General features: G+C 43.6%; 1 protein-coding gene across 4 annotated transcripts in view; it reads right to left on the reverse strand.

Annotated features, from left to right (window-relative positions):
- The window catches only part of LOC147702493 (glucagon-like peptide 1 receptor), a 461,965-nt gene that overhangs the window by 94,758 nt on the left and 339,823 nt on the right, over positions 1–27,384 (reverse strand). For all 4 annotated transcript variants that reach the window (XM_086928799.1, XM_086928795.1, XM_086928798.1 and 1 more), the window contains one exon: positions 26,772–26,999. In XM_086928799.1, coding sequence (XP_086784925.1) covers positions 26,772–26,999 — 228 coding nt within the window. The remainder of the gene's footprint in view (positions 1–26,771; positions 27,000–27,384) is intronic.

Genomic DNA, 27,384 nt, shown 5'->3' on the forward strand with positions numbered 1-27,384 from the left:
CGATTAAATTGCATAATATGGATTGCACTAATGTTTAGTAATAATGAGTAGGGTTTGATTTATAGATGTGTTTACTTAATCAGTAGAATAAGAGTATTAACATGCTAGCAATTAAAGAAGAAGTTGAATATTATAAAACTGTTGTAGAGCTGGAAAGCCTTAAACGTTGATTTACACATATTAGTCTGGGCCGGGGAATGTTGCAACGCGGTTGGAAAACCATGAGAATTGGGATTTGGCTCCAAATGTCTGTCTGGAAGAGAAAAGGGGGTATTCAATTATTAATAATGAATAGAAGCCTGTTCATGAAATGGACCAGACATGGAGGAGGGTTCCGGAATGTTTAAGGGGTATCAGCGGGCCGGAGAAGAGTCTGAGAAGCAAGGTCGACGCTAACCACAAGGCCTCATCATGGAAAAAGCCAGAAGCTACACCACGTGAGGGGCGTCTCACGAGGGGCGTCCTAAATGTTGTTGTATTTTTGTATTAGGGACAGCACCCCTGGGGGGAGTTAGAGCAGAAGCCTGAGGACCCTTTAGAGAGCGGATGGGTAGGCAGAGAGGGGCCATGACTGGAGGACTTTAGGTTTTCACCAAGAGTTTAGAGTGAGTGACTTCCCTCGGGAGTCATTCACTGCTGACACCTTTTTGTTAGGTTGAGACCTGGTTAAGTAGGGATACCATCTAGATCAGGGTAGGGAAAGCCTAACCTGTATTTTCCCTCCGCCTGTAATGACCGATAGATTTCAATATGTGTCTATGCTAATAGCACTATTGTTTTTAGAACTGGTATTGGTAATTTCCGTTGTTCGTCTGAGGGCTTTCAGAGAACACATGTACGTAGTTGGGCCTGTGTATCTGGTTAATCTCATTTTGAGATGCTTGTATCTGCAACTTATCTTGACTTTATAATAAACCTTTGAAAGCTAGAAGTTGTTTGTGATCCTTTGAGCAGAGTCCTTTATTGGGAGAACTAACTTGGTAAGAGATGCACTTTCTTTCCTCAAAGACAGGCAATAAAGGTTCAGTCGACCAGACCGGGGTTTTAGATCGATAGTGATAAGGTATTGATCAAAATCTCACCCTTCCATATATATATATATATATATATATATATATATATATATATATATATATCAGCAACAAAAGTCAATTCGAAATCACCAACGTCTCAGCGACCACACACCAAAAAGAGCAACGAATCCCAAATGATGGCAAAAGGTAATTTATTCCGAGAGGGTTACAGCAGCGTGGCAGACGCCGCGTTTCGGGCGGTTGCCCTTGTTCACATCAGAAGTATTTCCCATAATGCCCTCTTTTTAACTGAATTTGTGTGCACCATGTGACAAAAATAAAAACAAACAAAATACTCGTAGGCCAAAGTCACAATGAGTTCATCCGGGGATATTACTTGCCTATTCTTTCTCAATAGTAAATACATTGTTCACATTCATTTTTTTATTGACAACAATTGTTTGATACCTGCATAAATGCATATTGATATAAATGGCTCTAAAATAGAATTTATAAAGTGCGTTGTGCTTGTGCAATTGCGCATGTGCAAACTACAAATAAATACATTGCCTTTCCAAAGTAAAACCACAGCGAATATATACATAGATATATAAAAAAATAAAAACATTTTCAATAAATATGTATATAAAAAATCGCTCTACACATTAAATCATGGTTAAAAAGTAATCATGTACATACTTAAAAACCCTATATTTAGATATAAATATAATAAGATTTCATCATTGTGGCTATACCATTATTAAGGTGCAATGCAATAATAATGTAAACTTAACACTCAAAATGTGCAATGTAGCGCAAAACAGATATCAAAGTGCTATTCAGAACCCAATCTATCATTGTAGTCCAAACATAGTAATTTTCTATATTTACTGAATACCCATGAATGGGGACATCTATTTTAGATGGCAACCCCTCCTATAATGGCCACTATAACCTACTTGTAGTGTATTTTTGAAATGTGACTAATATCACGCAGGCGAATCATCAATCCATCACTGCTTCAAATAATATAAAAAAGAACAAAAAAGATCAATTCTGGGTGTCGGACTGAGACTGATGGTAAATTTGACAAATAAATGGAAGGTTTAGATTGAGGCAATAAACCAACCTCTGCCTAATGTTAGGAAGGTGCTAACAAATTAACTAACTATGGAGCCTGTATTGACAAACAAGCAATGGTTTTACAGAAAATAATACAAGTCGTCCGTAGTGTTAAGCCTGTTGGGTACCTTGGAATCTAATTCTAGTATCATTTTAGATTCCAATTGCCGCAACATCCTATCCCGGTCTCCTCCACTTCTAGGCTTAGGCACCGATGTGAGGACATAGTAGCTTAGACACTGAAGATTGTTACTATGAACACTTTTAAAGTGTCTAGCCACCGGGTAGGAGCTGTCATTGTTGACGATTGCTCGAATATGCTGCAATATCCTGGCATGCGCCGGAAGCCTGGTACTTCCCATGTACCTCAGGCCGTAGGTACACGCCAGGACGTAAACAGCATACTCTGTTTTGCAACCGTAGTTTCCTTTAATTGGCAGTGGTACTGGGCTGAATGGAGTATTGTAATGTTGAGTATTGACTCCAAATTTGCAAGCCCTGCAACTGCTGCTTTTATAAAACCCCAGCCGGGGTGGAAACCAAATTTTCTTTCTGGATAGTTCAGGGCAGGGATTGGAGATGTGTGTCCGTAACGAGGGTCCCCTCCGAAACGTAATATCTGGCCGGGCAGGTAAATATTGAGATAACACCGCATCAGTTTTTAATATAGGCCAACTTTTACATAAAATGGACCGAATCTTCCTGTCCTGGCAGCTAGGTATATGCAGTGATAAATCTGATAGTAGATTCAGCCGAATCTACTTCGGTGTATATGTGTAATGCCACTGGTTTAAATAGAGTTTCTCTAGGTCTCATTTGCATTTTATTTACCGCTCTTTTTAGTATTTTTTCTCCATATCCTCGCTCCCTGAATCTGTCTAGTTCTTCAGCAGTGCAAACTTTCAGCTCTTCCTCATTGCTACAGATTCTTTTCAGTCGAAGTAGCTCGCCATAAGGGATGTTGTCTATGACATGGCGGGGATGGGCACTCGTGGCATGAAGGGTTGTGTTTCCCGACGTGTCCTTTCTGTGGAGGGTAGTGGCTAATTGTCCTGCTTTGTGAAAGACTCTGACATCTAAAAAGTCCACAGCCGTCTTACTGGTGTTTTGTGTGAACCTAAGATTATCCTCATTATTATTTAGTGTCTTAATAAATTCTTTCACGCCCTCTTCACTCCCTCTCCAGATTAAAAACACATCATCAATAAAACTAACCCACATAACCACATTCGCTGTAAACATCGCATGATGTGTCCCCATGAGGACCCGCTTCTCCCACCAGCCAACGTGAAGACACGCGTAGCTGGGTGAGAAGCAGGCCCCCATGGCCACACCCCTTTTCTGCACGTAGATATCATTACCAAATGATATCTACGTGATATGGTATAAACACCAGCTCACAAATTCACTGAGCATCTTGTTGTGATTATAACAATGCACTGGTCTTGTACTAAAAAAATAGACCAGTGCCTCCAGCCCTTTTCGATGATCTATGCTGGTATAAAAGGCTTCGATGTCTAACGTGACCAGTATACAATCCTCTGTCCATGCAATGTTCTTTAGCTTTTGTAAAAAATGTCCTGTGTCCCTTATGTAAGTTGGCAGATTACTAACAGGGGACTGTAGAAAATAGTCAGAATATTGTGCTAGGTGTTCCATCACACTGTCTATGGCCGAGATGATCGGTCTTCCCGGAACCGGAGACCTCACTTGTGTATTTTGGGAATCAAATAAAATCTGGGCAAAACTGGATGTTCCACATGAAGAAATTTAAACTCCTCGCTAGAGATCAATCCTTCCCTCTTGTATTTGAAAAGGAGTTTCTTTAGTTGTTCTCTAGCCAAATCGTATTCTTTTATAGTAGTCTTTTCATAACAGACATTGTCAGAAAGTTGTCTGTTAGCTTCTTCAATGTATTGTGCTTGGGGCCAGATGACTGTGTTGCCCCCCTTATCTGAACTGCACACAATGATTTGATGATCATTTTTCAGTTTGTTGACCAAAGCCCAGTATTCTAGTTCCTTTGAAGTTTTGATTCTCTTTCTGGGTTTGACTTGATGATACAATCTCTTAAGGTCTGCCGCGACTACCTCGTGAAAAGAATCAATGGCATCTTTTGGCATGGTGGGAATGACGTTGGAAGTGGGTTTAAATGGACTTGCGCCCGCTCCAATTTGATACATAGCTGCATCTCTTAACTCTTTTTGGGTGGACACACTGATGTTATCATAAATGATGTTGGAGGAGTCCCCCAATTGTTGTAGAGTAAGGAGTCCTCTTACATCCCGCGCCTCCAACATTGTGGTGGGTGCACTCTTGGTATTACTTTCAAATTCATTGAGGCCTTCTTTTATATTGAAAAGCTTTCGCAGTTCTAGTTTTCAAATGTATCGAAAGACATCAATCCTGGTAGAGGTATAACTGAAGTCTGTTATCGGACAATAGGTGAGACCTAGGCTCAGCAGCTGTTCCTCTGCCGTTGTTAATACCACCGCTGATAGGTTGACAATGGTGTTGTTCTTGGTCCCTATTGGTTTTTGTTTTTGCGCCAGAATTGTTTTTTCTTTTTGATGCTGTTTTGCTTTATATTTTTTCCGGCGTTGTTTGCGGCTTCTGTTGATTCTTGCCCTTTTTGATACTGCGTTTGCCGATTGTGCGAGCGTAGGCTTTGTAGGCGGGCGCTGACTAAAAAATCAACTTCTTCACCCAAATTTAGTACACGTTGGGGTTCTGATATGCCTGATGCTCCCCTGGAGTACAGACTGCTGGTCTTACTACTATTGGATTCTGTCTCACTGGCCCCCGCTTCTGTATCTTGCATTATGCCACTTGTACCACCTTCTGTTGTTGGTGTGGTACTTGCTGGGGTTGCTTTTTGATTGGTTTTCAGGTGTTTTGCATTGTCAAACTTGCGTGCAAATGTATAGATTTTGCCGTTCTCAAAATCATCTTTATCACGTGCAAATTCCATGCTTTTCTCGTTTTTATTTTTTCCTTGTGTACCTTTAGGCGTTCCTGTATTTCCTTTTTTAATTTAGGTATTAACTCAGTAGGTTGAAATTTTGTCAGTTCCTCATTTATACTCTCCATGTCTTTTAAAAGTTGCAGGCGATCAATTTCCGCATACTTAATTAGTATTTTAATCAACTTTGTCGAAGAGTCCAAGTTTGTTAATCCCCATTCCCTTAACATGTCTGGGTGTGGTTGGTCGAAGCTTGGTGCTAAAAGAATTCTCAGTCCACGTGGGACCCGCCCTTCAGCTATGTACATTGAAAGTGATTTGTGTTCCCACCACTTTGTGCATTCATTTTTCATGCATTTCTCCATGCGCTTCATGATGTTCTTTATTTGTGCTTCGGTAGATGTTGGAGCTGATTGTGCACTTGATGGAATCCCTGCAGTTGCTCCTTTTTTCGAAACACTCGGCAGATTTTGGAAAAGCTCCAATGAGGCCATTTCCCTTTCTTTTACAGTCTCGTGTCCTCCCCACCGCCTGTTTTAAACACCACACTCACCGCGTTGTTCTTGTTTTCTGACGTATACACCTCGGCTTTACTGCTGTTGTCTTTCTTCGCGGTATGAGCTCGTCTTGGCGTTTCCGTTACGGCGTTTCCAAATGCGGTGAAAAGAATATGGGCGTGGTGATTGCAGGCAGGGTCCGTTGCGAAATTCTGTTACCACAGACAAACGAAGAGCTGGTTGAAACCAACGGACATCTTGAGGGGAGTGGATTTGTGGCGGAGGCAACTACCCTCCGCAAATTAAATCAGCAACAAAGGTCAATTTAAATCACCAATGTCTCAGCGACCACACACCAAAAAGACCATCGAATCCTAAATGATGGCAAAAGGTAATTTATTCCGAGAGAGTTACAGCAGCGTGGCAGACGACGCGTTTCGGGTGGTTGCCCTTGTTCACATCAGAAGTATTTCCCATAATGCCCTCTTTTTAACTGAATTTGTGTGCACCATGTGACAAAATAAAAACAAACAAAATACTCGTAGGCCAAAGTCACAACGAGTTCATCCGGGGATATTACTTGCCTATTCTTTCTCAATAGTAAATACATTGTTCACATTCATTTTTTGATTGACAACAATTGTTCGATACCTGATGAAGGTGTGGCCTGTCATCTGGCCTAGCATCGAAACGCGCGTTGGCGCCTTAAGCTAGTCCTGATATTTTGATCATCTGACCTCCTATATGCTTATAGGAGACCATTCTCAGGACCGAATTCATCAATTAACATCTGGCATCTTGAGTTTGATACATTGTGGTTGATTGTAGGTCGAGTGAGTATGTCTGAATCGGATTGTGGTTATGCATTAGTGATTAGTGTATTGAGATATTTGAGTCTTGTGTGAATGTTGGATAGGATGGATGGGAGTTTGATTGAATCAGACAACCGTTTTATATTATGTCTGGTTATTTATATCACTTTTTGTTTTGAGAAAGAATATATTTATACAAAAGAAATGAAATAATAAAAAAATGAATCTTGTTCTATAAATGATTTGGTTTCTGAAGATTTGATTTGCTTCTGGTCTCAGTGAGCTTATTCCTGCGAATTGTATGAAAGGACCTTAGTCGGGCCTCTTGTATCAGAAAGGGCTTTCTCTTGTGTTTTCCTTATACTATTTGACTCCCCTGCCAGATTGCCCTGTATTTGTTCTCCCAGGGGGCCCCTTTTGTTGTGTGTGCTACATGAAAGACAAATGTTTCTGTAGCAAATATAACAGCGACCTCTTTTTGAGAAAATAGCGCTCTTATACAACTCATTTGGTTGACTCTGCTTTCAAGGACGAAATTGACAGCCAGATGGAAACATCCAGCTTCCCATGCAGAGGAGTTAACACAACTTTTTTTTTAATCAAACCACACGGTCAGTTACCGTAATCATGTAAGCGATGCCTGCTAACATTGCACAACAATCTCCATTATTTCAAAGTAAATAACTCCTGTTTCCAGTAAACTGAACGTTGTTATGATAGCAGGTGTTGGACTATCTCTCCAAACTCAGTCCTAATTAGGAGCGTCTTGTTTACAAGAGCCATGCAATTGTATGTGTCTACAAATGAAGGAGTGATCTGCTGCTATTGTGCAATCCTCGCCATTCAGATAGACTTCTTTTCCCTCCCTCAGGCACCTATATGTAAATGGTAATAACCAAGCTTCATGGACATAACCGCTGCCTAAACATCCATATCTGCCTATAGCATAGTATTTCATTGCAAACCTTAAACTTAAACAGGTTAAAAAATAACGTTATGATACTGTAATTTGTACTTGTAACGGATAAGCCACACACCTGAATTGGATCTCCAATGACTGACCACGTCTAACCATTCTCATAGCGCGCCCTGTGGTCTGATTTGACAGTGAGAGTGATCGCACAATAGTTTGTACTGCTAATCATTCTAAGCATACGCTACGAATACGCTTTGACGTTACGCGTCGCATCAAAGCTTCCGTGTGATGTCATGTACGGCGACCCGTAAGCGAAACACGCAAATGTTTTTAATTGTTTAAAAACATGTATTCATGTATTTAATGAACATACTAACAAAAGACTCAATCTAGGATAAATATGAAGTCATTTTTTTAAAACTTTTAAAAATCCTATATTACTTCTATATTGTATGAGTGGAGCTGCGTGGCCCTCCGTCTGCTGCCCTAGACTCCACCACACCCAGACCCGGTTCATAAGCACGCGTGATCGTCACCACAAAACCATTAGCACGCATATCGCTTTACCACACATGCTTTTACAACTAGTATGCATTTACCACGCATAATAAACGCATAATCTTAATAATATTTTTTACTTGACGAACATGCGTTCTAATGGCTGTGGCTTACGTCCTTCAAATTATTTTCTAGGTATACATGTGACCAAGTCTGATAAGATCGGAGGCCAAAGACAAACACCGTGGTGTCTGTGGCAGGAAATCTCATTGATCACAGAGAAAATATGCGCAGGGTAACATGAAAGTAACAGGTATAATAAAAATAATGGAGGAAAACTACTAAAATGGCGGTTGAACGGAGTATGTAATCAACGTTTGGCACCTCAACACTACATTTCAAATAAATATACAGACAATATGTTTATTAATATATTACAAAAGTATAGCACCGGATGACACACACGACCCGAGAAAACAAAGCGGCAAATTTAATACCTAAAATCAGGAGAGATTTGCTTGGCGAACTTGAAGAAAAAGAAAAAAAAGTGCACTTGAAAAACAAGGTTGCGCATGCGTAGAAAGTACAACTGGTGCAGGAAAAAAAAACGGAAAGTTTTACATGCTGTCATAGAAATATAGCTCTAAAAATTGCCCCTGGAATTTGCCTCCCGAGACCTAATGAATAAAACGGACTTCTAGGTTTTTTTTCCCTTTTCCACCGCGTACGAGTACCATACGAGTACGCCGCGATTTTTTATTTAAAAAAAAAATTGACACTAAAGTTCCATATACGACCCCCTGAGCAAGCCTATAGGGTCAGAATGTTTCTACCCTGCCCCCTTTCCTTATTTCTTAACTTTGTTTTACTGTCTTCTTGTGACTCGATTCTACCGAGGCACAAGATGGCCGCCAACACTTCCTGGTTTCGATTGTTGCCAGACAGTTGACAGCCAATCAGCATGCAGCTCGCGCTCGTAATTGAACGGATATCTGTCCGCGTGTAGAACTCTGTTTCTAGATATGGCTATGATTTTACTTGTGATTTTCTCAGAAACTACTCAACAGATATACACCATTTAACAAAAAGCACAATCCGCGAACCGAACTCTACCTCTCTGCCAAATTTGGTGTAATTCCGTTCAGCCATTCGGGCTGTAGCCCTGACTAAAGGTCCCAATGGAAAATTGCATGGGAAAAACACGTTTTGGGACCCCCCTTTTTTCTCGGCCCCCGCTTGACAAATCACCCCTAAACTTCTTTCAGGGAAGGACCGGAACCGAGCAGGCCATTTTCTTGGGGAAATTCGCGAAGATTCGTCCACAGGCGCCAAAGTTATTCCAAATAGAATGTTGTGGATTTCCTATGGAAAGTAGGTCCTAACTATAACTACCTACTGGCGATCACCAGTAGGTAATATATATATATATATATATCGTATGGGTATATTTTAGGTGTCGACATTCTGTTGGTGAACCATGCTGGCCATGCAGAATGGAGATAGGAGTTATCCCATGGCTTGTCACTTTGAAAAACACCACCACCGATCATTGGCAGGAAATTTTATGCAATGAAACCTATAAAGATGAATGCTTGAGGTGGTGATCAAGAAAAATGACTTAGGAGAGAGGAGTCCAGACTGCTTGTGACACAGGGCACGGACACTCCCTGAGGCCATAACACAGATGCAGAGTTGCATATGCATTTATAACCCGGCACAAACATGTTGTATGTCGAACAACCCTTCCTGATGCTGAAGCCTTTAACTCTCTCAGCATGGACCCTGGTTATAGTGGTTTGCTGTATGTTAAACCATGTTACTTGGTACTTGGCTCTTCATCTGTATGAGTTTAGGAAACACAATGCACTTTTGATTGATGTTGGGGACTTCTGCTCAATGATATATGTTTAATGTATAATCACTGTTGACCTATTAAAGATGTCAATACGCAGCATGTTATCCTCCATAATATTTCCTCAATAGCTCCAAAATGAAACATTTATATGTGAAGGGTACCCATCAATAATGGACACTGTCCCACACACTTGTGGACATCCACATAATGCATTACTAGCCATGGAATGTCCTCATACTCTAAGTAATTGATACTACCATTCTCTACACCTAGACAACTGTAATTTGTTGATCATGACCACATTAAGCACATGTCACTTTATTATATATGTAATAAAATGGAGTGTGGGCCTCTAATACACACTTTGGGTACATGTACTTTTGCCAGTATAATTGCACTAATTACATAGTTCATGTGCCATTAACATCATTGTCCCGTGTACCTGGATATTGAATTGAACTCCACTTCACATGACTACATCAAGCATGTAAGTTTATCATATAAAAAGAATGACCATGTGTCCTCCGATCATACTTACGGCATATACATAATTGAACGAATAATTGCACTGAGTACATCACACTTTACCTTATGCTCAAGCCCATATCAGACAGGTCACCTTATCTTATACTAGGACTTATCATGCGTCATCTAGACATGATTTGGGCATGTACATCATTGCCCATATACCTGCACTGAGAACATGCTATTATATTTTATACAAATAATAGATCTTTTGATAAGAATTAATCATAAACATGTATACATTCTATTGAGAATTGCTTTCATCTTGAATATTTATAAATGACGACATAAACTAAGGTTTTGCAATTTGCATGTAAAGATCAGGATATGAGCAATAGGCATGAAAGAGAATTTTTAATATCTATCAGGGATTTATCACCATTGTCAATACTCTGCATTTATAGTGGATAAGTTTGAGCATGTGCATTATGCTTGGAGGGAAATGGCCAATCACTTTATATTGCAGTGGATAGGTCTGGGCAAGTGCAATGTATAAGGAAGAAAAAGTGCAATATTTATTGAGTATTACCTCATATGCAGTGCTTAATTTGTAAAATATTAAGTGCCAGGGCACTGACCAGGAGGCCACTTCGTCTTCACCACCCATCTCCTTTGTCATCGCTGCCAAAACAACTACTACCCATCTATCTTGCATATAAATGGGACTGTTCAGATTATTCCAGGTCCCCAAAGCTAAAGGAATGGCTGGGGAGGCAAGTATTAGCAATTTTAATATACATTGTATTCCTAAACAACCGTTGTTCTGCTCATCTCTAAATTAGATGAGCAGCGCCACCATGTGGTAGACTGTTCTATGTATGGTGTCGAGCACCGGAAACCAATTAAGTGCTGGTGCTTAGCACCAGAAAGCACCGTATTCAATTAAGCACTGTTTATATGAAATGATATTTTACATTTAAATGATAATATTTGGGCATGTGCATTATATATATGAAAGATTAAGTGCAGCACATTTTAAAGTACAGCACCTGTCACTTTACTGTTTTTGAGAATACAACAACAGAAATGCAACGTTGTGAATGAGAAATCACATCTCAAATGTGAAAACGCATCAAGTTGAAAATGAGGGCATATTGATGGTTAAAAAATATTTCCTATAAATGTCAATACTGTGGAGTCACATAATCTTGTAATAATATATATCAACAAAATATATGGGGATAGGACGGAATTGGAGTGGACTCCACCTGCAGCTCAAAGGAGCCGCTTGGTTAGATTATAATGCGCTAGTGTTCCACAGGACAATGCAATGGAGAAAGGGCTGTATAAGAGAGTATCATACGCCATGATGGTTTAGCAGGCCCAATAGAAGCCATCACTCCGAAACAAGTCGGCCTTGAAAAGTCTTTCGTCTTTTTGTATTTGCACTTAAAATTGCATCTCTAGGAGATGCCATATGGAGTTCCTTTGCACATCAATAAATCAGTAGGGGCACAAAAGAAAACTGTTGTGGAGTAGTGTGGTGCTTGGTGCCACCGTGTTACGCATTGATGGAGTGACGACGCTCTCGCCGAATCTGATAAATGACTTCAATTAGTTAAGATTTCAGAGGAGAATGTGAAAGGAGAGCATGCCTTTAACTTCTGATTTGCAGGTTGACCTGACCTTTGTACCAAAAACCAGGACATATATTTAAAATTAACTAAAGCATCAGGACATCGGGATAGCCGCTGAAAACCAGGAATGTCTGGGGAAATCCGGTACGTCTGATCACCCTAGTGAGAGGTTACAAGGAAGAGGCCTCGGCACATCTCAGGAAGAAGATGGGGTTTATAAGTGAATCAAAAAGAGAAGAGCTATGGCCCTGGGCTAACCTTTTGAAACACATATCACTGTGGCTGACATCCAGGTGGGAACTTAAGTCCCTCCCATGGGCTGTTTTGTGGGGTTATCAGCTTTGGAGTCGCTCCTGATGCGAGAGATTGCTTTCAAGAGGAAGAGGGAGCAGAGGAGTGGGAATTTTAAAAGAAGCAGACCAATATATACTTCAAACAATCAGGCTCTAAATCACATTTAGGGGCCCATTAGGATTAACATGGCTGGGGGGTCCGCGGCGGACTAAAAGACTTTCCGCCGCTTTTCCAAAGTGACTGAGGCAGAAAAGGGTGTATATGGTGGCAGTGTCTATCAAACACCGCCAGCCATATCAGGATGGGCTTTGTCAGATGCCTTTCCGTGGCGGCAATGGCGCCACGGAAAAGTATGCGGTCTTCACTTTGGGGGCCCGTTGCAGACCCCCATGGTGAAGGCGAGGTGGGGGGTACACATGGGGGGTACTTGTGGTACCCCCCTGCATTTGCATACACAATGCGGCAGGCACCGCGCGGTGCCTGCCGCTTTGTGTATGCAAATGCATAACAAGCATTTTTCACATTGCGGCGGGCGCTGGTTTAAACACCGCCCGCCGCAATGTTAAACATGCATGATGCGCCCGCCACTGTGGCGGGCACATCCTAATACCCCCCACGGGACAACCGCCCTTATGGCGGGCGGACACTTCCCCCGAAGGGATGGCGGGCGGACTATGTCCGCCCATCATCCTAATGACCCCCTTAGTGTCTGGAAATGGACTATAAGTAGGGGACTTTGAGACCCCAACAATTGTCCTCTGCCAAACAGCCAGATGGGCTGTTTGAGGAGCGGATGGTCTGCAAGACTTCTGCCTGTGACTGGACTGGGGACAAGGCCTCCTAGTCTCCCTGCTGGCTGCGGGCACATCACCCAGAGTATACAAGACTATTTGCCCTTGAGCCTGGAGCACCAGCGACTGCCTGCTTTCCTAGACCAGTGTGCCCTGGGAGCAAGAGGAAAGCGTTGGACGGAGCTAGGCACAGTGAGGAGCCATGTCAAATGCAAGGTGTGAGGAGACATCTGCTGCACTGAATGGGTCATTGGCTGTGTGCAGGATGAAGTCAGCGACCCGCGTATGCCACAGATGGGCCATTGTGAAATGAGAAGTGTGCATCACTGCACAGATCAGGTCATAGCCTGTGTGTAGAGAGTAGCCGGTGACCCATATGCCAGGAAGGGCCACAGCAAGAAGATTGCCATTCTGTGAGGTTCATAGCCCTTGTGTCGTGGTAAGCCGTGACCCCGTATTCCAAGAGGGGCCGCTATTGAGTACTTCACTGTGCTGAATGGGTAATGCCCACATACAGAGAGGATACAGTGACCCCGTGTGCTAGAGGGACTCGAAACCGGTCCTAGGATGCTTGTTTCCAGTCCAGGGAAGACATGGCTTGGCAGTTTGGCGCTGGACTGTTCCCATGAGCCACAGGGTCAGGCTGATTTGCATATGGCCATGTCTGAACTGGGGTGGTGGAGTGAGCTAAAGAATGATGGTGGATTAAACCCAGATCAGTTGACTGGGGGTGAGTGTTTGATTTGCTCAAGCGCTCTGTCCATCATCCCTTTTGGTATCGCTTTGTTCGCCCTAAGTTGGCAGGGTATGCCCAGACGTGGGTCCCTTGCTCACTTTGCCACTGGAGTCAAGATAGCCTGGCTAATGAGGGTTATGAACCCGAAATCAGTCTCAGGATGTGTTTCTGGTCCATGGAAGACTTGGCTTGGCAGTTCGGAGCTGGACTGTTCCCATAAGGCACAAGGTGAGACTGATTTGCATATGGCCATGTCTGAACTGGGGTGGTTGGAGTGGGGGTAAAGAATGATGGTGGATTAAACCCAGATCAGTTGATGGGGGTGAGTGTTTGATTTGCTCAAGCGCTCCGTCCATCATCCCCTTTGGTATCGCTTTGTTCGCCCTAAGTTGGCAGGGCATGTCCAGACGTGGGTCCCTTGCTCACTTTGCCACTGTATTCAAGATAGCCTGGCTGATGAGGGTTATGAACCCGAAACCGGTCCCAGGATGCTTGTTTTACGGTCCAGGGAAGACATGGCTTGGCAGTTCAGCGCTGGACTGTTCCCATGAGGCACAGGGTCAGACCGATTTTGCATATGGCCATGTCTGAACTGGGGTGGTGGAGTGAGCTAAAGAATGATGGTGGATTAAACCTAGATCAGTTGACTAGGGGTGAGTGTTTGATTTGCTCAAGCGCTTCGTCCATCATCCCCTTTGGTATTGCTTAGAGGGACCACTGGTAGCAATAAGATGTGCAACCTTATCGACACCCTCACCAGAGAAGTTAGGTCGCCATGGGAGTACCTGCGCACCGCTATCAAGAAGGATCTGCGTCAAGATCATCGCATCACTGCCAAAACCTGTACCATGGGCTGGATCAGACACTTACCCTGCAAGGAGGAGTCACAAAGAGCCTTTGGTTGCTTTGGTGTTGCAACCGCTTGTGAGGAACTCTGTCCCCCTTAAGTGCAGCCTGTCTGGGCCCTGTCCGGTCAACTTACCTGATTGAACTGCTGCCGCGTGCTCAGGAACAGAGGACACTCCAAGCCTGCAGGTGAGGGTGAGGGTGAGACTGATTTCAGGCCAGTTTGCCAAGGGGACCTTGCCTGCTAGTTAGTGCTGGAGCACTGAAACACTGTTGGCTTTAAAATAGAATCAGAGTGGACTCAGACCACTAGTGAGGCTCGCCCTGGATGTTTCGTAAGGTGAGTGTGGAATAACCACTATTGCTAGGAGTGAGGAGAGAGTGGAAATCAGGGGACAACCTAAAGAAACACAGGAGCCCTGACCTCAGGGGAACTGTGTAGTTGTTTGTGAATGTCATATTTCACCTTTGTGTAGGTAGCGGTAGAAATACATTATTCTCTTTTTTCATAAAAGTGAGTATTTGGTTGAACAATTGTTTATTGTTGCTGTTGTATGCATTTTGAGTTATGAGCCTCTGTTCACTTCCTTGTATCCACATCTCCCCACTCGAGAAAGCCTTGGACTGCTCAACCTTATTAATACTTAGAGTCATGTGCAGAAGGGGTACTTGGCCTAGTCCCTCAGAATCCATAGTAGGTCGGGTCCCGGGTCATCAGGAGTAGAAGGTCTCATCCCCCACAGTTGGGCTCAGTAATTCCTGCTGCGCCTTGGCCCTCTGAAAAGGGTTCCGACTAACTGTGCTCTAGGTGTGCTACCTAGAGCACCCACAAAATGACAAAGGCACTTTTTTCTTTTTATTTACTGATCTGAGTTGCATCTGAAAGCAAAATGAAAGAAGCATTTACAATGCAATGGTTTCGCCTTTGGAAAAGTTAGAGCTATTGGCATTGTAAATGACAAAATTTGTATTTATGTGTTGGTTTAGAAAACAGATAAATAAATGTCATTGTCATTTACATTGCCATTAGCTTAATCTCTGCAGTCACTCTGAAGTCCCTAGCACTGCACAGCACCCCCTAGTCACTCTGCACTCCCTTGCACTCCCTAGTCACTCTGCACTCCCTAGTCACTCTGCACTCCCTAGTCACTCTGCACTCCCTAGTCACTCTGCACTCCCTAGTCACTCTGCACTCCCTAGTCACTCTGCACTCCCTAGTCACTCTGCCCTCCCCTAGCACTCTGCCCTCCCTAGCACTCTGCCCTCCCTAGTCACTCTGCACTCCCTAGTCACTCTGCACTCCCTAGTCACTCTGCACTCCCTAGGCACTCTGCACTCCCTAGGCACTCTGCACTCCCTAGGCACTCTGCACTCCCTAGGCACTCTGCACTCCCTAGGCACTCTGCACTCCCTAGTCACTCTGCACTCCCTAGTCACTCTGCACTCCCTAGTCACTCTGCACTCCCTAGTCACTCTGCACTCCCTAGTCACTCTGCACTCCCTAGCACTCTGCACTCCCTAGCACTCTGCACTCCCTAGCACTCTGCACTCCCTAGCACTCTGCACTCCCTAGCACTCTGCACTCCCTAGCACTCTGCACTCCCTAGCACTCTGCACTCCCTAGCACTCTGCACTCCCTAGCACTCTGCACTCCCTTGCACTCCCTAGTCACTCTGCACTCCCTAGTCACTCTGCACTCCCTAGTCACTCTGCACTCCCTAGTCACTCTGCACTCCCTTGCACTCCCTAGTCACTCTGCACTCCCTTGCACTCCCTAGTCACTCTGCACTCCCTAGCACTCCCTAGTCACTCTGCACTCCCTAGTCACTCCCTAGCACTCCCTAGTCACTCTGCACTCCCTAGTCACTCTGCACTCCCTAGTCACTCTGCACTCCCTAGTCACTCTGCACTCCCTAGTCACTCTGCCCTCCCTAGTCACTCTGCCCTCCCTAGTCACTCTGCCCTCCCTTGCACTCTGCCCTCCCTTGCACTCTGCCCTCCCTTGCACTCTGCCCTCCCTTGCACTCTGCCCTCCCTTGCACTCTGCACTCCCTAGTCACTCTGCACTCCCTAGTCACTCTGCACTCCCTAGCACTCCCTAGTCACTCTGCACTCCCTAGCACTCCCTAGTCACTCTGCACTCCCTAGCACTCCCTAGTCACTCTGCACTCCCTAGCACTCCCTAGTCACTCTGCACTCCCTAGCACTCCCTAGTCACTCTGCACTCCCTAGCACTTCCTAGTCACTCTGCACTCCCTAGCACTCCCTAGTCACTCTGCACTCCCTAGTCACTCTGCACTCCCTAGTCACTCTGCACTCCCTAGTCACTCTGCACTCCCTAGTCACTCTGCACTCCCTAGTCACTCTGCACTCTCTGCACTCCCTAGTCACTCTGCACTCCCTAGTCACTCTGCACTCCCTAGTCACTCTGCACTCCCTAGTCACTCTGCACTCCCTAGTCACTCTGCACTCCCTAGTCACTCTGCACTCCCTAGCACTCTGCACTCCCTAGTCACTCTGCACTCCCTAGTCACTCTGCACTCCCTAGTCACTCTGCACTCCCTAGTCACTCTGCACTCCCTAGTCACTCCTTAGTCACTCTGCACTCCCTAGCACTCTGCACTCCCTAGCACTCTGCACTCCCTAGCACTCTGCACTCCCTAGTCACTCTGCACTCCCTAGTCACTCTGCACTCCCTAGTCACTCTGCACTCCCTAGTCACTCTGCACTCCCTAGTCACTCTGCACTCCCTAGTCACTCTGCACTCCCTAGCACTCCCTAGTCACTCTGCACTCCCTAGTCACTCTGCACTCCCTAGCACTCTGCACTCCCTAGCACTCCCTAGTCACTCTGAAGGCTCTGCTGGAGGGCACCAAGAAAAACTAGAGAAGCATAACATTTTTGTAATGGAAGGTTATCTATAAAATGATACCTTCGTAGGCAGTCATCTGCAACAACAGCCCAATAAGGGGTCTTATAACTTGACACACACACACACACACACACACACAAGCCCTACCTAGTGTGTTTAATGTTTTTATTTAATTCTTTAAATACTTAACTTACAAAATTACAAATAAACTAAATATCGATGGTAACATTGCAGTAATTAGTCAAGCATTCATAAAAGATGTTATCAGTAGTCAAATATTATTGCTCAATGAATGGAATTTAAAAATATGTAAGTTACTGCAGAACAGCAATATCCTTGGTAAACCTCCTTTGGTAACCCTGTACCTATAACATCAGATACATCCACTAAGAGGGCCCCACACGATGAATTCTTCAGATGTAGTGAACATGTGGTTTCCTCCTGGAAGAGGTGCCTTGAGCTTCAGTGGCTGCGGGATTAAAGCCAGGCTCTCGTTTCTAGGAAACTGTATATGTTTAGGCTCAGAATTCTGCCTCTTAAAAACGAAAGTTTCTTCAGATAAACCCGTGCTAGCTCAAGATATTGTATGTGCGATACCGAATTGAAAAAAATATATTTAAGGCGAAACTAGAAACAAGAAGGACGATTTTAATGATTTATTTTGAGAGTGTGAAGTCTGAAATAAAGCAGGAATACAAATAGTACGTTATATAGATAATTTGCGTGTTCTGGTTAGTGGACTAGACTTTTAATACATTTTTGATTTTCTGACTGAAATATCCAGTACTATAAAACGTTTTTTTTTTTTTTTTTTTTTAAATATGTGGGTATTCTGTCCACATTTATTTTGAAATTCTGTACAATCTATGGCAGGCCTTGCCACAAAGAATTCTGTGCAGATACCACATGACATGCTGCAAAGGTACTGGAGTAATGAGCGCTAAGAAAAATAATCACCAGCGCCAATTGTTGCAGTCAATGGCAGGACTGATGTTTAATATATTTAAAAATTAACCTGGCCCTGCCACCTCACTGGCTCACATTCCTTTGAATCTTTTGCGCTCATCAGCAAAGCCACTTATTGCTCGGAGAACTGGGGCGAAAGAAAGAACATGATATGACGGGTGACAGACAAACTGCGAGAATTAAAAAAAATAATGTTGTATGCCAGAAAAAGTTTCAAGCTTAAGATAATGTATATCCACTTTCAGACTCATACTTTATTATAAATAAGGGTCAGGACACTTTTTAAGCACAGCTGTTAGAAAAACGCACTGACAACAACGCAAGACAAAGGTTTAGACCTAAGGGTCATTCCCTGCTCCAACCTGTAAATTATTTTGAACAGTGCTGTAGAGTGGCTGTTTTAGTGGTTTTTATACCACAATATGCTTTGGGGGGGCACAGCAGACAATACTTGTTATTGTCGTCAGCGGCCTTCTTTCTGGCTTTGTCATACAAATGCCACGGGCCAGTTATTGCGAAACCTCATGGAGAATCAGCTTCCACCATTTGCCAGGCACCATGAGGAGTCAGTAGCCACCTTAGACAATGGATTGGTTAGACTTTGGATGTGCCCAGTGGGTTGGTAACCTTCACCGGTAGACGGACGTTCACCTTCAAACACCACACCAAATCATGGAGCATCTCCAGATGAACAGAGCCGCATGGCACAACTCTCATGACCCATGCTGAAACTTTCATCTGCACAATGGAGACCAAACATTACATGAATTCAACGAATCCTCAGTATCAAAAAAAGGGCAAATCTGCAGGAAATTCCAATATGAAAAGCTCAGAGGGTTGAGGCGTGCAGCACAGGTCTTTGTGAAAACCGCAAGTCACAGATTCAGTTTGTTGTGTAGTCGGGTTACCTTTCGTTCTTCCAAGTTTGGTAAGCTAGATAATAATAGCAACAATGAAGGCCCAAGAGACATTAAGTTTGTTGTTCGTGCTCTATAAATGCCCTGTTATTATTTTAATTACCATTACCTCATCAGCTAAAGATCTGGAATAAAAGATATCCATGTGTATAAGATACAGACATTGGCCTGGCGGCAACTCAACGCTAATTCTTACTCAAGCGTAAAAATTACGAACGAATTGCAAAAATAGTGAGCTGTTTTTCTAGCACTCCACCTGGTAAAAATATAATAATGTGTTGTACAACCCATATCCTCTGCTAATGCTGCCAGGAGAAGAAATCGTGGGAAAGCCCATATCAGGGAACATGTTCAAGGCCACACTTGCCAACCTGCCACGTTGGCATTTTCCCCGGAGGGCTGCAGGCATGGGGGCTACTTTGACAGCAGGATGGCCCTGACCCGACCGTGCCCATATGGCCTCCTTTTATTTGAGGTCCCTTCCTGTATGGGGCTGGTTTGAACATTTTTCCCTAAGGCAATTTTGTTTTTCTAGCGGGCCTTATGGATGTCACGTTTTCCTAGTCCTAACGGGGGTCATTATGTACTTTAAAAAAAAGTTCAGTGTTTCATAGAAACTAACCGTTGGTGCTGCTATATACCAGGCCTGACAGTTTTGTTTCCATCTCGAGCCTCTTTCCTTCCTCACCCTGCTACACTTCCTGTCTCATGGTCTCTCTCTTGCGAGTGCTTTTCCCCATTCCATATACGTGATTTTTCATGACAGCATCCTAAAAGTCCTGATGTGCTCATCTGGAGATACGTTTTATTTTTTGGTTTTCGATGTAACTCTGCCCCAATTTAGAAAACATCTAAAGACACGCCTTTTTAAAGAACACTATATCAGGATGCGATATCAGTTTACGTAGACTTTCGAAAACTAGCTAATCCTCCAATCACTCGTTGACTATATTTGCCTATGACCCTGCGCAATGTTACACTTCCTTTCGGCCACCAGCATCCGTACTTCGCACAGTCTAATAACAAGCCGTACTGCCTACCACCTGATGGTTAAAAGAAGCACACGTATGCTACGTATAACAACTAGCAAGTAATACCACACCCCTTTAAAAGTTAGCAATTGACAGACTTATTGCTCACTTCAGTTTGCAATGCCGTTCATCGAATACCCCCTGGCAGACTCTTTAATGCAGATATGAGTGAGATCAGATGAAATAGCACAATCTTTCAATTTCCAATACGAGAATCGTAGAAAAGTACGGAACACTGAGGTGAGTAACGACCTCTGTCGATGTCCATGTGGAAGGGTCCTGGTTTTAAAAGCTTTGGCAATTATGCCTCTTTCCCCTGGAGGCATTAACACTTTCATTGCCCTTGCCACACCCCCTTGAGCTGTCAATTACTGGTCCCACCAGCTTACCTTAGTCCATCGTTCCCAGCTGTTTGACTGGTCTTCCACCTCCGACTTCTAGAAGACCACTTAGATAACAGGATAGCCTAGCCAGAAAGCAGCATTTTACGTCCAATAATTGACGAATAGAATCATTGGATTTGTCTACCAGGAAGCACACTTATCCAATCAGAACACACGTCTGTGTGAAGACAACAAGGAGGCGGTGGGGTCAGGTCATTTAAGATCTGTAATACCGGAAGTAGGGCAGACGCACGTATCTCTAACAGCAATTAGCGTTACTTTGAGTGGAAAGAATAGGGGGTACATTCATCGATCGAGCGAACAGGACCGATTCGTCAGAGCAGAGTGAAATTAGCCCAAGCCGCTCAACGCGCAGTCCGTCTCAATTTTGATACTGTACATATTCCGGAAAGCTAGAATCGTTTTACGCACAACACACACGTAAAATGTTTAGCACAGAGCGGCTTAACTTTGAATAAGCTTAATGCTCAACATACAAGTCACTAGGTTATTTGAACCATTTTGAATTCGATGTTGCTGAAGATAATAAAGGCTATATTTTGCATCAATATACCACTATCTACGTATGAGCAGGATGCCATGTTGTACGGAATTTTATAAGTACTTCCGGATTAAACAGCTGCTAAGTGAAAAAGCGCCGCCATCTTTATGTACGGAAAAGCAACGCTGCTGCTCCCACCCAGCTGTTGTCCCTTTTTAGTGTCTCACCGGTAATCTTGCACAAGCTTCACGGAGATGGTTATCTGTTGCGCGGCCGTCAACTGCTCCAACCGACAGAGGCAAGGCATTCGGGGATCTGTCTCGTTTCACAGGTACACATTCTATAAAAACCGATTCGCCCTTAAAATTGGACAGCCTAAGCTAGTAACCTCGAGGGAAGTGGGCAAATGTAGCATGATGGGCTCTGCAATCATGGACTGTTAACCCTGCAACAGAACAACACTGACATACATACACGTATCCTGCAACATCTAAAAGCCAGTGGCCACCAGACCTGGCTCTGCAAAAATGACACGAAACTGAAACAAGTCAGGTCCCGGGCCGGCAGCCAATCACAGCGCGGCCCGGGGAATGACATCACGGGGGTGTCCCGGCCGGCAGATTCGGGGGCGTGTTTTTCGCCCTCTCCCCTTCCCATTGGCTGGAAGGTAAAATTCCAGCCAATGGGAAGAGGAGAGGGCGGGACTTAAAAAAAGACACGGAAACGCCCCCGAATCGCGTTTTCAGGGGAAAGCGTGATTGACAGCCAATCTCTTCCAATGGCTAGACTCCATTTATGGAGCTAGCCAATGGAACAGAGGGCGGGACTAAGCAGTACACTGTAGGGACAATAGATTTCTCCTGGGCGGAGCTAGAAGCTCCGCCCCCAGGCGAAACCTAAAAACTGGGCACAACACTTTTTTTTTTTTTAAAGGGTAGTGTAAGCAACATGGGGGATGGGAGCATCACAGAGCAGGTGGGTGGGAGGAAGCAACACGGAGGGTATTGATGGGGAATCAACTCAGTGGGTGAGAGAGAGACAAATGACAGAGAGAGAGAGCAATGTGGAGCTGGAGTGAGAATTACATGGGTGAGCACATCACGCATACGGTAGGGAGAAGCACACAGGTGAGACAGAGAAATACAGGGAAAAGAAGTACATGAGTGCAACAGCTAGAAAACACATGAACTCTCATGGAGTACTTAACTAAAAAGAAAAAAATAGTGTCTGAAAAGTGAGCAGTGGAAGCACACAAGTAATACAGCCATGGCACAAGGGAGGAACAACCACAAGAAGAGAACTTAAAGCCCACACAAGCTAACAAATAAAAAGCAAGCATATGACAGTGACGATGAAGCTTTCTACTGGTAAGAACTGGAAGGACTCTTAGCTCACTGTAAGCTGACAAAATGTATTTTCGCAAACAGACAGTTTGCGCTCTCTAGCAGGCAAGACCTAAACAAGCATTGGCATAGCCAATAGGTCTCGCCTTAGGGACCTTATAAGTGTTTAGCCATGCAACAGTTGATGTTGTTGCACCAAGGAAATTGTGCTAGATAACTAAATACTTATAAGGTCCCAAATGCGAGACCTATTGGCTATTCCAATGCTTGTTTGTATATAGCGCAACCCACATCAATGGCAAGAACAGTGCTTTACAATGAAGAGACCATACATATAAACAATCATTTTAAAACTAAATGACTTAGGGTCAACTTGTATTAAAAATAAGATGGTAGATATGATATGTTGCAGAGTGCATGCACAACTATGGGGTGTAATGCAGCAAATTTCAAGTCTTAAAAGAGCGCCATTATGTTGCTGTCTGTAGATTTTTGGTGTTTGTTCAGGGAACTCTGCTTCCTTACCACTAATATATGCGCATTTGTAGTTGACATTTTTTATGTTTTATGTATTTCATCAGTTTAAGAGTAATGTCGTAAATGTTCTATAATTCAGTCTTTCAGTGTGTCACAACTGTTCTGTAGTGTTTATTGGAACCAGCTCAGGGTAACTACAGAATAGGAAGGGCGGTATCATTGAGAGCACATTATCCATGAATGTGTTGGGATTTTGGGAAGACTGTTTAGGTCAGTCCAAATTATTTTATTACGCATTCGTCAGACTGGAATCCCGCCACGCTGATGTTTCTTGATAGTTACATTGTACATGTTTTAAACTTTTGCTTATATTGCAGTTGCCAAGGCCTTTTCCATGTATGCCTCTTAATCATATACAAGTAATAGGCGAAACCTAAATGCATTTACTAATGCTTGTTGCATTCCATTCACTTAAAGCCCTGTCAGGGAGTGCAAAGAAACGGACGACGGAGACCTACAAAAGAAGGGTAGAACTAAAAGAAGCATCATATCCTAGCTGAAAGGAAGAAGAAACACCCATCCAGTGCATGCAGGATTTGGCGAAAGGACTTGCTCATAACCTGCCGGGATGGTGTTTCACAGAAAGCATGCAAACATTTGCTTACACATTTTTTGAAACTGCTGTGTTCGAAATGGGCTCGAAGTAAGGGGAAAAGGCAGACATAAGCAGATTTTGGGACTGTGCACAGCGCCGCCGTGCTGCTTTTTCACTTTGTGCCTTTCCTTGAATGACAAAGAACGAGCCTCAAAGAAGATCTTTGTATGAGAATGAAAAGGTCAGCCGCTTTGACCTTTACAGAACCCAGGCTTTAAAAGCACTAATCTTGAGTTTAGCCCGCCAGTACATATGTTGTGACTGAGGAACTACAACTTTAATTCCCTCAATGCCACATGGCAATGGCAAGAGCATGAATGGATGGATGTTTGCAGTGACGCCAAGCCAACATGTAAATGTAAATGCCAGCATTTGTAAAGCGCACAGCTACCTCTAACGGAATTCTCCCAGCGCTGTCTGTATACCTCTGTGGAACCCTTCCTGGCCTTTCCCTGTGAGGCGTTCACTCCTTGGCACCCCCAAGGTAAAGCCAGGCATCCAAGCGCTGCTGGGGCCATTGTGGAGATTAAGCAAGCTATTGCCCAGAGTTGCAGAGTGGGACCCATGATTAGAATAGGCACCGAGGCGAGAATTATCAGGTCCGTGGAAATTGAGCCCAAGACTCGCCGAGGTGGGTATTGAACCCTGGTCCCAGGCCAGACCTCTGCATCAGGGTCTGCCACTCTAACCATTGAGCCACACTTCTCCACCATGTCTGCTGTGTAGTTAACAAGGACACTTAGAGGGTATTTGCTAATGTTTTTTTCTCACACTGCGCAAATCATTGCATTAATGTAATCATTATGAAAGCCCACAGTTGGAGGGCAAAGTTGCGCAACACTGCGCAATCCTTAGTAAATCTAGGCTTAAAAGAGTTGTTTAATCAAAGAGAGCTTCAAGGGCGAAGACTACATAAGTGCATACACCGACACACTGAAAACCCACTGGGGCTTATTCTCATGTCCCTTGCGCCGTCAGTGCGTCACTTTTAACGTAGGAAAAAATGATCTACCGGCGGCGCAAGGAGCTTGTAAATAAGCCCCACTGTGCTTCCATTTTGAATTGTTATTTGGCAGACATAGATCACAATCTGATTGGGAATCACTGCACTAAAGTAGGCAAAAAGTGTATCAGTTATCCTTTACATATTGAAAAATCATAAAACTGTCACAACACATCAAATGATATAGCTTCTTAATATCGTAATTTAAAAAGAAATATGTGATGAAAGTGCATGTCGTGTGCACAGAAAATCTGAAAACACGCCAATTCTATCATTTAATACTATTTTAAGAGAAATATTACAAACCATTCTTACCACAGGATCAACTGCCAGAAATTGAGGAAGAACTGAAGTGAGACTTCAGTCCTTTTTTTTATGAGGACGCTATTCGGAGCCGTGCATTGTAAAGTTTAAATTAGATGCAAGAAATGGTATCTAGAACTGCACCTGCCTGGTGCTGGGAGCCATCCTAAACTAGCATTTGCTGGGCAGATTGATTTACAAGCATTTCTTGTCTCCTTTCAAAGATGAGCAGGGAAATAAATAGCTGAATGCAGGTTTAATTTAATGGGCCTGTGATATAAAAGATAATTATTAAAATAAACAGAAATTAAAAACTGTATTGCCATATGCACTTTGAATGTATTTTTGTGCACCATGCAAAGCAAACCCATTGGAATTTCAGAAAGAAAAACGTACTTGTTGCTCTGCTAGGTCGGTGGAAATGTTTTACCTGGTAAAATGGCTCAGTGGGTTAACCACTGTCTGTGACCTGCAGATTTTTAGTCCGAATCCTGGCAAAAAAAACAGCTCAGTCTTCCATTCTTCCCCATGTCACCCAATTGGGAACCATTATATTACTTTAAGATATGTAATTTACAGGGCTTCAAACTACAGGAATGCGATATGAAGCGCCATATTTAAAAAACTGCCTATGCAAAATTTCACTACAAGAGTTTCTCTCTATCGAAACTGGTCCCCAAAGACGTTTTTTTTTAACATCAACGGGTAATTTGGCATCGAAATGTACACCAGTGATTGAATTTGGTCCTCAAAATTTTTTGTCGAAGAAGAAGAAGGAACTGTGAATAAACTAACTTACAAAATAATAATATTTTAAAGGTATAAAAGTGTATTTTTTTATTGGGGCATTTTATATGTAGTATTACCAACTTAACACTCGATAATTCGGAATTCGATGATTGATATGTTATTGTTCACAGTCACTCCTGTACACAAAGTCTACAGGTACCTCACTGAATACAATTGCATTTGACACAAAGGGCCCATTAGGAGGACAGCTTTAGGCATGGGAACTCCCACAGAGTTATATGTGACCTGGTTTGAATTCTCAGTCCAGGATTCTCCACGGGGTGGGGTAAAGTGCTGGCTTACACTTGTGAGCTAATGCACTGTTGTAGTGATGTATTCACATTTTGTATGCAGACCCTCTCCCCAAAACTTGGGCGTGCAAGATGGTGGCGTATGCTCCCTTCCTGCACTTGACAAACATGTTATCTTATGTCAGTGGTGTGCCCGGGAGGGGTGAGGGCACCTCCTGTGGAGACCTGCTTTCAGAGGGTGTGTGACGCATTTCTAATTATGTGGGCTTCTGGTGGCGCGTAATGTCTCTCACAAAGCTTCCTTGTAATTCCTCTCAGCTTCACTTGTTATTGCTTTGGAAAAACGCAACGGGATTAGTACAGTTGGACTTCCTGCCAATTTAAGGAGACCGTGGCTGCAATTACCTTGTGTGTTGTAAGGTTCTTGTGATAAACAGAAAGAGAATAAACAGTTTAAAAACAAGCCCGGGAGTGGTGCATGCGAGCGCGCTGGGGATAGCCGTCTGCTGTTTTTCCAAGCACATACTCGTGCTTGTGGCGTGGCACTGCGCACTCCTGCAAGGCGTATGCCACCACAAGCATGAGTATGTGCTAGGAAAAACAGCTGCACGACGGCTAAATGTCTCCTATGCAGTACATGCGCACTGCGTAGGCGAGACCTAAAAAGGCAGTTAGGGCTGCTTTGGTAAAGGGAAATAAACTGAATTAGAGAAATATTTCATAATCACTGAACCTAAGTTGGAAAATGTAATTTCACTACAGCAGTTTTTGCACATTACTGAGGAGCTTGAGAAGCCATTGGGTGGGGCAGGAGAAGGTGAAGAAGGGATGGTACCTGAAAGGAGTTGAGGATGAGGAGGAAGAAGAGCTGTAGTGTCCGGGCGGTACCCGATGTCAGCTCATCTGCCATGAACACGAACAGAATTTCATGGACTCCGAGAAGTGGGAGGAGGGTCAGCGTAGACTTTGCCAGCCGGCACTTAGAGTCAGAGAACCTCAGCTGCTGGTGTCGGTAATTGCACACCAAATGGAACAGCACCTTTAGGAAGATTATGAAGTTCACCTGTGGGAAGGAAGAGTAGCTATAAGGTGAGAGGAAACATAAGAAAACATTTGGGAAAAGATAAAGAACAAAGAATATTAGAGAGACAGGGTGACAGAATGGGCACAGCATCCTGAAGAGCTGGGAAGAGAGGCAGAAAAGCCTGGTAAAATATGATAGAGACTATAAAGATTGGGCAAGGGTGCTGAAAGAGTGAGAGTGAGGAGAAGGGCTACAGGACCAAAATGAATAAAGAGGGAATGAGAAAAGGACAGGGAATGAGATACAGACAATAAAGCGGATTAGTGATGGAAATGGTTACAGCAAAGGGGAAAAGAGATGAAAGAACTAAAGAACAAGATGGGGGAGTATTGGAGGCTAAGAGACTGAACATGGTGTAAGTAAG

The sequence above is a fragment of the Lissotriton vulgaris genome, chromosome 7 (assembly GCF_964263255.1).
Source record: "Lissotriton vulgaris chromosome 7, aLisVul1.2, whole genome shotgun sequence".
In the NCBI taxonomy this organism is placed as follows: Eukaryota; Metazoa; Chordata; class Amphibia; order Caudata; family Salamandridae; genus Lissotriton; species Lissotriton vulgaris.